At 46.1% G+C, this 12,802-nt stretch overlaps 1 protein-coding gene across 1 annotated transcript in view; it reads left to right on the top strand.

Moving 5' to 3' along the window:
* DCC (DCC netrin 1 receptor) overlaps positions 1-12,802 on the top strand; it is a 496,140-nt gene that overhangs the window by 312,457 nt on the left and 170,881 nt on the right. Inside the window, exon 8 of the mRNA XM_071730797.1 lies at positions 9,917-10,073. Within this exon, the coding sequence (XP_071586898.1) occupies positions 9,917-10,073 (157 nt within the window). The remainder of the gene's footprint in view (positions 1-9,916; positions 10,074-12,802) is intronic.

Here is a 12,802-nt window from a genome sequence, read left to right as displayed (position 1 = left end):
CTTTTACAGTTTTGTTTTTTTTTCTGGGGTCATACAAAGGTTCCATTTGGAAGGATCCTAAAGAGTCCAACCCTTTCCATGGGCAGGGACGCTTCCCAGCAGCCCAGGTTGCTCCAAGGCCCATCCATGGGGTGATGGGTGATCTTGTTCCTCTGCTGCTCATCTGCCTCCCATAATAGGAAAGCATTCAAAATCTGACAGGATTATTTCAAAATCTCCCTTTCCAGTTTTTTTTTTTTCTTTTCTGGAGTCATAAAAGGTTCCATTTGGAAGGATCTTAGAGTCCAACTCCTTTCCATGCGCAGGGACACCTCCCACCAGCCCAGGTTCTCCCATCCATGGGGTGATGGGTGATCTTGTTCCTCTGCTGCTCATCTGCCTCCCAAAATAGGAAAGCATTCAAAATCTGACAGGATTATTTCAAAATACCCTTTCACAGTCTGGTTTTTTTTGTCCAAAGGTTTCATTTGGAAGGATCCTAAAGAGTCCAACCCCTTTCCATTGGCAGGGACACCTCCCACCAGCCCAGGTTGTTCCAAGCCCCATCCATGGGGTGATTGGTGATCTTGTTCCTCTGCTGCTCATCTGCCTCCCATAATAGGAAAGCATTCAAAATCTGACAGGATTATTTCAAAATCTCCCTTTCCAGGTTTTTTCTGGAGTCATAAAAGGTTTCATTTGGAAGGATCTTAGAGTCCAACCCCTTTCCATGGGCAGGGACACTTCCCAGCAGCCCAGGCTGCCCCATCCATGGGGTGATGGGTGATCTTGTTCCTCTGCTGCTCATCTGCCTCCCAAAATAGGAAAGCATTCAAAATCTGACAGGATTATTTCAAAATATCCCTTTCCAGTTTTTTTCTGGAGTCATAAAAGGTTTCATTTGGAAGGATCCTAAAGAGTCCAACCCTTTCCATGGGCAGGGACACTTCCCACCAGCCCAGGTTGCTCCAAGCCCCATCCATGGGGTGATGGGCGGCCTTGTTCCTCTGCTGCTCATCTGCCTCCCATAATAGGAAAGCATTCAAAATCTGACAGGATTGTTTCAAAATATCCTTTCACAGTCTGGGTTTTTTTTGTCCAAAGGTTTCATTTGGAAGGATCCTAAAGAGTCAAACCCTTTGCCATGGGCAGGGAGACCTCCCACCAGCCCAGGTTCTCCCATCAATGGGGTGATTGGTGATCTTGTTCCTCTGCTGCTCATCTGCCTCCCAAAACAGGAAAGCATTCAAAATCTGACAGGATTATTTCAAAATATCCTTTCACAGTCTGTTTTTTTTTTTGTCCAAAGGTTCCATTTGGAAGGATCCTAAAGAGTCCAACCCTTTCCATGGGCAGGGACACCTCCCACCAGCACAGGTTCTCCCATCCATGGGGTGATGGGTGACCTTGTTCCTCTGCTGCTCATCTGCCTCCCAAAATAGGAAAGCATTCAAAATCTGACAGGATTATTTCAAAATATCCTTTCACACTTTTGTTTTTTTTTCTGGGGTCATACAAAGGTTCCATTTGGAAGGATCCTAAAGAGTCCAACCCCTTTCTATGGCCAGGGACACCTCCCACCAGCCCAGGTTGCCCCATCCATGGGGTGATTGGTGATCTTGTTCCTCTGCTGCTCATCTGCCTCCCAAAATAAGAAAGCATTCAAAATCTGACAGGATTATTTCAAAATATCCCTTTCCAGGTTTTTTCTGGAGTCATAAAAGGTTTCATTTGGAAGGATCCTAAAGAGTCCAACCCTTTCCATGGGCAGGGACACTTCCCAGCAGCCCAGGTTCTCCCATCCATGGGCTGATGGGTGACCTTGTTCCTCTGCTGCTCATCTGCCTCCCAAAATAGGAAAGCATTCAAAATCTGACAGGATTATTTCAAAATATCCTTTCATAGTCTGTTTTTTTTTGTCCAAAGGTTCCATTTGGAAGGATCCTAAAGAGTCCAACCCTTTCCATGGGCAGGGACACCTCCCACCAGCCCAGGTTCTCCCATCCATGGGGTGATGGGTGATCTTGTTCCTCTGCTGCTCATCTGCCTCCCAAAATAGGAAAGCATTCAAAATCTGACAGGATTATTTCAAAATCTCCCTTTCCAGGTTTTTTCTGGAGTCATAGAAGGTTCCATTTGGAAGGATCCTAAAGAGTCCAACCCCTTTCCATGGGCAGGGACACCTCCCACCAGCCCAGGTTCTCCCATCCATGGGGTGATGGGTGATCTTGTTCCTCTGCTGCTCATCTGCCTCCCATAATAGGAAAGCATTCAAAATCTGACAGGATTATTTCAAAATCTCCCTTTCCAGTTTTTTTCTGGAGTCATAACAGGTTCCATTTGGAAGGATCCTAAAGAGTCCAACCCTTTCCATGGGCAGGGACACCTCCCACCAGCCCAGGCTGCCCCATCCCATGGGGTGATGGGTGATCTTGTTCCTCTGCTGCTCATCTGCCTCCCAAAACAGGAAAGCATTCAAAATCTGACAGGATTATTTCAAAATATCCTTTCACAGTCTGGTTTTTTTTGGTCCAAAGGTTTCATTTGGAAGGATCCTAAAGAGTCCAACCCCTTTCCATGGGCAGGGACACCTCCCACCAGCCCAGGTTCTCCCATCCATGGGGTGATGGGTGATCTTGTTCCTCTGCTGCTCATCTGCCTCCCAAAATAGGAAAGCATTCAAAATCTGACAGGATTATTTCAAAATCTCCCTTTCCAGGTTTTTTCTGGAGTCATAGAAGGTTCCATTTGGAAGGATCCTAAAGAGTCCAACCCCTTTCCATGGGCAGGGACACTTCCCAGCAGCCCAGGCTGCTCCATCCATGGGGTGATGGGTGACCTTGTTCCTCTGCTGCTCATCTGCCTCCCATAATAGGAAAGCATTCAAAATCTGACAGGATTATTTCAAAATCTCCCTTTCCAGGTTTTTTCTGGGGTCATAACAGGTTCCATTTGGAAGGATCCTAAAGAGTCCAACCCTTTCCATGGGCAGGGACACCTCCCACCAGCCCAGGCTGCCCCATCCCATGGGGTGATGGGTGATCTTGTTCCTCTGCTGCTCATCTGCCTCCCAAAACAGGAAAGCATTCAAAATCTGACAGGATTATTTCAAAATATCCTTTCACAGTCTGGTTTTTTTTGGTCCAAAGGTTTCATTTGGAAGGATCCTAAAGAGTCCAACCCCTTTCCATGGGCAGGGACCCCTCCCACCAGCCCAGGTTCTCCCATCCATGGGGTGATGGGTGATCTTGTTCCTCTGCTGCTCATCTGCCTCCCAAAATAGGAAAGCATTCAAAATCTGACAGGATTATTTCAAAATATCCTTTCACAGTCTGTTTTTTTTTTGTCCAAAGGTTTCATTTGGAAGGATCCTAAAAAGTCCAACCCTTTCCATGGGCAGGGACACCTCCCACCAGCCCAGGTTGCTCCAAGCCCCATCGATGGGGTGATTGGTGACCTTGTTCCTCTGCTGCTCATCTGCCTCCCATAATAGGAAAGCATTCAAAATCTGCCAGGATAATTTCCAAATCTCCCTTTTCCAGGAAATTCAGGCTCAGCTGGTTCTCTTGGTTGATTTTCAAGCTGGATGGCAGCATTTCTTTCATGCCATTTTGCACGAGAAGGTGATGGGGTGAAGCAGAAATGCAGAGTGACTGCACTGATGTAATTCCTGCATCAGGGAAAAAAATTGGAGTGAGAAAACTCAAAGTAATCCTGGCACCTGAGCTATTGCAGCTGGAAAAAAAGACCTCTTAGATCTTCATCAGTCTGGTTTGATACTTTTATTTCCCTGAGGTCTGAGCATCTCACTGGATTTACTCTGCATATTGAGTTCTGTCTCAGGCTAAGTGACTTTGGAGTTGTTTTTTTTTTATTATTATTATTATTATTTCTGCCTGCTGAACTGTGTATGTTGTGATTCGTGTCATAGAGTTAAAAAAAAAAAAGACATGAAAAAAATAAGCATGGTTATTTCATTGTGCAGGTGGGAAAAGATCAGAGAGGGGCTTGTGAGATGTTGTACCTTGTACTGAAAATGTTGTAGAGCTTGGAGCTGACACCCATAATCCAGGAAAATATTTTAATTGCACAGCCATCTGCCTTCTTTTTCCATCTCTGCTTGGAGCTGTGTGGTCAATGTGTAGCTGGTTTGGGTTAAAATTGCTCCTGTGCTGATAAAAATATGGTTTGCAGTGAAGCAGCTCATGGGTTCATCTTTATTCTTAGTTTTTGTGTGGCCAAGATGTGGCAGGAGGTCAGAAAAACAAAACCAGCTCTGAGGAGACAACACCTGAAAAAAAAAATAAAATCACAGGATATTTGTTTGACTCTTCAGGACTCAGCTACTTGAGTAACTTGAACAATCTGAGACCTTCTGGGGACAGAAATGTCCTTAGAATGTCCCCTGGCCTAGAAACAAGACCAGAATTTAATTAGTTAACGATCCCCCTGGTCATTAGGGGTGCAAGGATGGATCCTATTAATTAGAAATAATAAGAAATTCACCAAAAAGCCACTGCTGGTTCTGAATTAAAAATAATGGGGGACTTGGTTCTGGATTCCAGGTGCTCCATTTGGCTTCCTAAATAGGATCAGTTGTGTCCAGCCCTTCTCTCTTGGTCTGATAGTTATTTAGCCCTGTGGAAAATGCCCCAAACTGTCAAGTTTCATGCTTATTTTGTGCAGAAGCTGATGATTATCCCTGCTGCCAGGAGAGCAGAGCAAGATGTGCTTGGCAAGGAGTTAATATAAGGCACATCAGGCTGAAATCAGAGCCTGTCAGCCTGATGGAGATGGTTTCACTGGAGCTTGGATTGAGCTGGTGGAGTCAGGTGAAAGCTTGAGGGATTTGAAGCATCACTTGCTGAGATAATTCCAGGCTCCATGTCCCTCCATATTGTGCTGGGGCTGTTTGCAACCCTAAAAATGAAATTCCTTTTTGTCAGTGATGGCTCTGCAGAGTTTAGTAGAAGGCAGAGGGAAATATATTTATTTTAGAGAGCTCCAATCCCAAGATCCTGGAATCCGGAGAAACTGTGGCTTCCCCATCCCTGGAAGTGTCTCAGGTCAGGTTGGATGGGGCTTGGAGCAACCTGGGCTGGTGGGAGGTGTCCCTGAACATGGATAAAAGTTGGAATTGGATCATCTTTTAAGGTCCTTTCTTAGCCAAACCAGTCTGGGACTCTTTTTTTTTAATTATTATTATTACTCTTTTTTTAAAGGCAAAAATGACTCCTGAAATAAAATCTGTGAAACTGAGCAGTTTTTGGACATGGGGATTAGAAAGTTGGACTTTTGGCAAGGGCTTGGAGTTATAGGATGAGGGGGAATCGCTTTAAAGTGGAAGAGGGGAGATTTAGGTTAAACATTGGGAAGAATTTCCTTAATTTGAGGGTGCTGAGCCCCTGTGCCAGGTTTCCCAGAGAAGCTGTGGCTGCCCCATCCCTGGCAGTGTCTCAGGTCAGGTTGGATGGGGCTTGGAGCAACCTGGGCTGGTGGGAGGTGTCCCTGCCCATGGAAAGGGGTTAGAATTGGATTAACTTTAAGGTTTCTTCCAACCCAAACCAGGCTGGGACTCTTTTTTTTTTTTAATTATTATTATTAATCTTTTTTTAAAGGCAAAAATGACTCCTGAAATAAAATCTGTGAAACTCAGTAGTTTTTGGACATGGGGATTAGAAAGTTGGACTTTTGGCAAGGGAATGGAGTTATAGGATGAGGGGGAATGGCTTGAAACTGGAAGAGAGGAGATTTAGGTTAAACATTGGGAAGAAATTCTGGAATTTGAGGGTGCTGAGCCCCTGAGTCAGGATTCCCAGAGAAGCTGTGGCTGCCCCATCCCTGGAAGTTGAAGGTTGGATGGGGCTTGGAGCAACCTGGGCTGGTGGGAGGTGTCCCTGCCCATGGAAAGGGGTTGGAATTGGATTAACTTTAAGGTTTCTTCCAAGCCAAACCAGGCTGGGACTCTTTTTTTTTAATTATTATTATTAATCTTTTTTTAAAGGCAAAAATGACTCCTGAAATAAAATCTGTGAAACTGAGCAGTTTTTGGACATGGGGATTAGGAAGTTGGACTTTTGGCAAGGGAATGGAGTTACAGGATGAGGGGGAATGGCTTTAAACTTGAAGATTGGAGATTTAGGTTGGGATTGGGAAGAAATTGTTGAATTTGAGGGTGCTGAGCCCCTGTGCCAGGTTTCCCAGAGAAGCTGTGGCTGCCCCATCCCTGGCAGTGTCTCAGGTCAGGTTGGATGGGGCTTGGAGCACCCTGGGGGGTTGGATCTTGATGATCTTTAAGTTCCCTTGGAACCCAAAGCATTCTGTGATTCTCTAATTTTAATGCTTTTCATCCCAGTTTTTTTTTTTCTGTTGTTTTCCAAAGTTGACACCTTCCTGGTGAGCTGCCTGTGGCCGAGGTGACAAAGGGGATAAATTCATGTCCATATTTTTTTTATATTTATTTGGTTTTTTAAAGGTTGATATTGGTGTTTGGTGGTGTGAGAAGCTCTTTGGGATTTTTCATCTTTGTTGGGTAAATGTTCTTATAATGTCTGGGGGGGTTTAGACACCCATATATATGTAGTCAACCTAAATAAAACCAGAGAGTGGAATCATTCAATCACTTTGGGTAAAAAAGACCTTAAAGATCACCCAGTCCAACCACTGCCAAGGTCACCCCTGCCCCATGGCCCTCAGCACCACATCTCCAGGGCTTGGAAATCCCTCCAGGAATGCTGGGGACTCCAGCCCTGCCCTGGGCAGCCTGGGCCAGGCCCTGACAACCCTTGCCAGGGAGAAATTCTTCCCAAGCTCCAATCTAAACCTCCAGCTCAATTCCTCTTCTCCCATCCCTTCTTCCTTGGGAGCAGAGCCCGACCCCCCCTGGCTCCAACCTCCTCTCAGGGGGTTGCAGAGAATACAAAAAGACATTTCCAGATTTTTTCCTCATTCAGCCTCAATGGGGAAAATTCCCACTGCCAGGGAAACCAAGATTAACTCCAACTCCACTCCAAAGGAATATGAATTTATCCAAAGGTAGAAACTGCCACCAAGCTGTAGCAGGCACCTTCACCTACTTCCCCTGGTGGCCACTTCCACATTAATTCCAAATCTATTTTTGTGCCAAAGAGAAAAAAGAACCACAATTTGAGAAATATGGAGGAAAAAAATCACTGCAGGAAGATTAAATACACAAAGAATCCCAAAATCACTTTGGTTGGAAAAGTCCAACCCTTAACCCAGCACTGCCAAGGCCACCCCTGCCCCATGGCCCTCAGCACCACAGCTCCAGGAATTTGAGAGCCTTCCAGGGATGGGAACTCCTGGGCCAGGCCCTGCCAACCCTTTCCAGGGAGAAATTCTTCCCAAGCTCCAATCTAAACCTCCAGCTCAATTCCTCTTCTCCCACCCCTTGTTCCTTGGGAGCAGAGCCCGACCCCCCCTGGCTCCAACCTCCTCTCAGGGGGTTGCAGAGAGCCAGAAGCTCTCCCCTCAGCCTCCTTTGCTCCAAACTCAACATTCCTAAAGATCATCAACTCCAACCCTTAACCCAGCCCTGCCAAGGCCACCTCTAAACCCCAGGGCCCTCAGCACCAAATTCCTCAGATGAGGTTTTGCCCTCCCAAATTCTGGAGGAAAATGCAAAGAGGAGGGGGAGATGAACAAACACCAGCTCAGCTTCTGCTGGGGTGGAACCATGATCAGGTGAGAGATGGAGAGGGGGATGGTGTGGAGAAAGGCTGAGTTGTCTTCCCAGTGATTTTAGAGAATTATTTTGGGTGGAAAGATTTAAAGATCATCAACTCCAACCCTTAACCCAGCCCTGCCAAGGCCACCCCTGCCCCATGGCCCTCAGCACCACATCTCCAGGGCTTGGAAATCCCTCCAGGAATGATGGGGACTCCAGCCCTGCCCTGGGCAGCCTGGGCCAGGCCCTGACAACCCTTGCCAGGGAGAAATTCTTCCCAAGCTCCAATCTAAACCTCCAGCTCAATTCCTCTTCTCCCATCCCTTCTTCCTTGGGAGCAGAGCCCGACCCCCCCCTGGCTCCAACCTCCTCTCAGGGGGTTGCAGAGAGCCAGAAGCTCTCCCCTCAGCCTCCTTTGCTCCAGGATCTGGACTTTTCTGGTCTCTCCAGACCCTTTCCCAGTTCCATTCCCTTCTCTGGACACACTCCAACCCCTCCATGTCCTTCTTGGCCTCAGGGTTTGGATTTGGGGCTGATCAGGGCACTGGGTTTTGATGACAGAGAGGTCCCAGACTGTCCTCCACCAGCAGGATGGGGATTTGGTGGTGGAACCAGAAATTGAGGTGTTTTGTGGGAGAGCTGAGTTTCTCCTGATGCTCAGGTGCCAAGATAGTTAATAACAGGATTTTTTGGGAATTACTGTGTGTGATTTAAGTACCACAACTCTTAATATAAAAACCTCCTAGGTTTTTGGGGGTTTTTTTTCCAGTTTTGTCCTTAATACTCCTCTGGAGATGTTTATCTACTGAAGTTCTCAGGAGAAGGCAATGCACTCAGACTTGGAGTACCTGAGGCAACATATAGAAAATACCAGAAGCCCAAATCTGTTTCCTTCTGCCTGTGAAAAAAAAAAAAAATGAAATCTTTGCAATATGACTGTACACAGGATTCTACTTGAGCCTTGTGTTTGCAGATTATTTAGAGCAGTGGCCCAGGACTAAGGACTCTAAATGTGACCTCAAGGCAAATAACCCCTCCCCACTTCACAGCCCAAAGAGCTGAGAAGCAAAGAGCTTAAATGTTCTTTTTCTACACTTCATTTACTCTGGAAATGCCTCTGGGAAATTCCTTAATTCCCTCTGGTTTGGGGTTGACCACCAGGAGTAAGAGGCAATAATGTTTGCTTGTGGTAGTAGTGCTATTAATGGCTTTTAATAATAATTTAGGGATAATATCTCAAATATTCAGTGGTGTTCAGTGAATGTCATGGTTTTTATCCCATGAAGTGATTCTTTTGAGATCATCCACCACTGGTAAAAATCCTGTGGGATTTTTAAATAAATGCTACCAATAGGGTTCACACTACTCTATTAGTACTGACCATAAAAAAGGAGCAAATAAACTTCTTTTTTGGTCTCTACCCATGGTGAAAACCTCCTTTTTGGGGTGGGAAATCTATACCCATGGTGAAAACCTCCTTTTTGGGGGGGGAAATCAGATGGTGTTTGTCCTCAGAGAAGGTTGGGTAAGTGAGTGCTTCAAAAGACACTTGGGAAATCAGTGTGCAGCTGATTCCTTATTGTTAAAAACCACCTAAAAATGAGGCAGCTTTCACATGGGCTCAGTGGGCAACAACCAGACCCTAAAACTTGATAAAAAGGTACTATTCTCCAAGGAATTTTTTTTTTAATCTCTAGTTTGGCCTTTTCTGGATTGTACACGTAGCCTGAACACTTTTCCATGCCGAACAATGCTAACATGAAATCCTGCTGTTTTTTCCCCTTTCATTTTCTCCCACTTGGATGGAATTTTTTTCAGAAATAATGTGTTGAAACACTCCTTAGTTTCTGCTCTCCCCAGACCAGCTGCTTTGTAGGCTTCAGGCTTTGAGTGGCCACGAATTTCTTCCTTGGGGCACGAGAGACAGAAGGGGTGAAGTAGGAGGGACCGAAGGAGCTTGTCCCACTGCTCACTCAGAGAAAAAAATCATTTCCAAGTAGCCCAAGGGAGTAGCCTCCTCCTGTTTAGCCCTAAATGATTTAGGAAGGTGTATTTTAAGGTGTGATTTTACTGGTTTTTAATATTTATTCTCTCTCTTCCATCCCCTCTCATTTTATTCACGCTTACCCCATACCACCTTGGTCCTTTGTATCCTAAACCCCCCAGCCCTGGCTACCACCTCACCTCCTGCCTTCCCTGACACTCCTGGGCCATTGGCCTCTCTGACTGAGTCCTCTCCTTCCCCTCCAGCTGTCCCAAGTTCCAGTGTCCTCCCCTCTGCCCCCCGAGATGTGGTCCCTGTTTTGGTCTCCAGCCGCTTTGTCCGTCTCAGCTGGCGCCCACCCGCAGAAGCCAGAGGCAACGTCCAGACCTACACAGTCTTCTTCTCCAGGGATGGCATCAACAGGTAGGCATCAACTCTTCTTTTTTTTTGAGGTGGGGAGAGTTCTCAGAGTGCCCCAAAATCTTCTCAAGTGTCTATAATATTGGGCTCAATCTTGTGTTCTTTCTGGTTCAAGAAGCACGAAGCTTGAAAGGCCTTTTGTTGCCTTTTTGTAGACATCAACATTTAGCAAAATGCTCACTGGCTTGGTATAAAGGACCATTTTTGTGTTGACAGTGATTCTCTGGATCTTGTCTCCTCCAGTTATTACTGCTCCATCTCACAGAGAGCACCTTTAGCTCCATATTTTATCTTTCATCTCTGAAGGCAGAGGCTCAAGCGGTCTTTGTGGCACTGGCAGAGCTGAATTTGGTGGCCCCAAAAAAACCAGAGAGCTTTTAGAGCTGTGCAAAAGGTCTGAGACCTTAAAAACAGGCAGGGAGGAGGAGGGGAGATTGGGAAGTTTTTCTTGGACATCTTATCCATGTGGAGCTGGACAGGAGGTTGGTTTTTTGGTGAGGATGTCACTAGAGATTTTTTGATTTTAGAGTCTTTGGTGACCCTGAAACAACCAGAGAGCTTTTAGAGCTGTGCAAAAGGTGTGAGACCCTAAAAACAGGCAGGGAGGAGGAGGGGAGATTGGGAAGTTTTTCTGGGCCATCTGAGCCATGTGGAGCTGGACAGGAGGTTGGTTTTGTGGTGAGGATGGCACTAGAGATTGTTTGATTTTAGAGTCTTTGTGTCACTGGCAGAGCTGAATTTGGTGACCCCAAAAAAACCAGAGAGCTTTTAGAGCTGTGCAAAAGGTCTGAGACCTTAGAACAGGCAGGGAGGAGGAGGGGAGATTGGGAAGTTTTTCTGGGCCATCTGAGCCATGTGGAGCTGGACAGGAGGTTGCTTTTTTTGGTGAGGATGGCACTAGAGATTGTTTGATTTTAGAGTCTTTGGTGACCCTGAAACAACCAGAGAGCTTTTAGAGCTGTGCAAAAGGTCTGAGACCTTAAAAACAGGCAGGGAGGAGGAGGGGAGATTGGGAAGTTTTTCTTGGACATCTTATCCATGTGGAGCTGGACAGGAGGTTGGTTTTTTGGTGAGGATGTCACTAGAGATTTTTTGATTTTAGAGTCTTTGGTGACCCTGAAACAACCAGAGAGCTTTTAGAGCTGTGCAAGAGGTGTGAGACCTTAAAAACAGGCAGGGAGGAGGAGGGGAGATTGGGAAGTTTTTCTGGGCCATCTGAGCCATGTGGAGCTGGACAGGAGGTTGGTTTTTTGGTGAGGATGGCACTAGAGATTGTTTGATTGTGGAGAGTCTTTGTGTCACTGGCAGAGCTGAATTTGGTGGCCTCAAAAAAACCAGAGAGCTTTTAGAGCTGTGCAAAAGGTGTGAGACCTTAAAAACAGGCAGGGAGGAGGGGAGATTGAGAAGTTTTTCTTGGACATCTGAGCCATGTGGAGCTGGACAAGAGGTTGGTTTTGTGGTGAGGATGGCACTAGAGATTTTTTGATTTTAGAGTCTTTGGTGACCCTGAAACAACCAGAGAGCTTTTAGAGCTGTACAAAAGGTCTGAGACCTTAAAAACAGGCAGGGAGGAGGGGAGATTAGGAAGTTTTTCTGGGCCATCTGAGCCATGTGGAGCTGGACAGAAGATTGTTTTTTTGGTGAGGATGGCAACAGAAATTGTTTGATTTTAGAGTCTTTGTGTCACTGGCAGAGCTGAATTTGGTGACCCCAAAAAAACCAGAGAGCTTTTAGAGCTGTGCAAAAGGTCTGAAACCTTAAAAACAGGCAGGGAGGAGGGGAGATTGGGAAGTTTTTCTGGGCCATCTTGTCCATGTGGAGCTGGACAGGAGGTTGGTTTTGTGGTGAGGATGGCACTAGAGATTTTTTGATTTTGGTGACCCTGAAACAACCAGAGAGCTTTTAGAGCTGTGCAAAAGGTGTGAGACCTTAAAAACAGGCAGGGAGGAGGGGAGATTGGGAACCTTTTCTGGGCCATCTGAGCCATGTGGAGCTGGACAGGAGGTTGGTTTTTTGGTGAGGATGGCACTAGAGATTGTTTGATTGCAGAGAGTCTTTGTGTCACTGGCAGAGCTGAATTTGGTGACCCCAAAACACCCAGAGAGCTTTTAGAGCTGTGCAAAAGGTCTGAGACCTTAAAACAGGCAGGGAGAAGGGGAGATTGGGAAGTTTTTCTTGGACATCTTATCCATGTGGAGCTGGACAGGAGGTTGTTTTTTTGGTCAGGATGGCACTAGAGATTTTTTTATTTTAGAGTCTTTGGTGACCCTGAAACAACCAGAGAGCTTTTAGAGCTGTGCAAAAGGTGTGAGACCTTAAAACAGGCAGGGAGGAGGGGAGATTGGGAAGTTTTTCTGGGCCATCTTGTCCATGTGGAGCTGGACAGGAGGTTGTTTTTTTGGTGAGGATGGCACTAGAGATTTTTTGATTTTGGTGACCCTGAAACAACCAGAGAGCTTTTAGAGCTGTGCAAGAGGTCTGAGACCTTGAAAACAGGCAGGGAGGAGGGGAGATTGGGAAGTTTTTCTGGGCCATCTTGTCCATGTGGAGCTGGACAGGAGGTTGGTTTTGTGGTGAGGATGGCAACAGAGATTGTTTGATTTTAGAGTCTTTGGTGACCCTGAAACAATCAGAGAGCTTTTAGAGCTGTACAAAAGGTGTGAGACCTTAAAACAGGCAGGGAGGAGGGGAGATTGGGAAGTTTTTCTTGGACATCTTATCCATGTGGAGCT

The sequence above is a fragment of the Heliangelus exortis genome, chromosome Z (assembly GCF_036169615.1).
Source record: "Heliangelus exortis chromosome Z, bHelExo1.hap1, whole genome shotgun sequence".
Classification (NCBI taxonomy): domain Eukaryota; kingdom Metazoa; phylum Chordata; class Aves; order Apodiformes; family Trochilidae; genus Heliangelus; species Heliangelus exortis.
The sequence above is the reverse complement of the archived record's forward strand: the minus strand, read 5'-3'. Positions and strand labels throughout refer to the sequence as shown.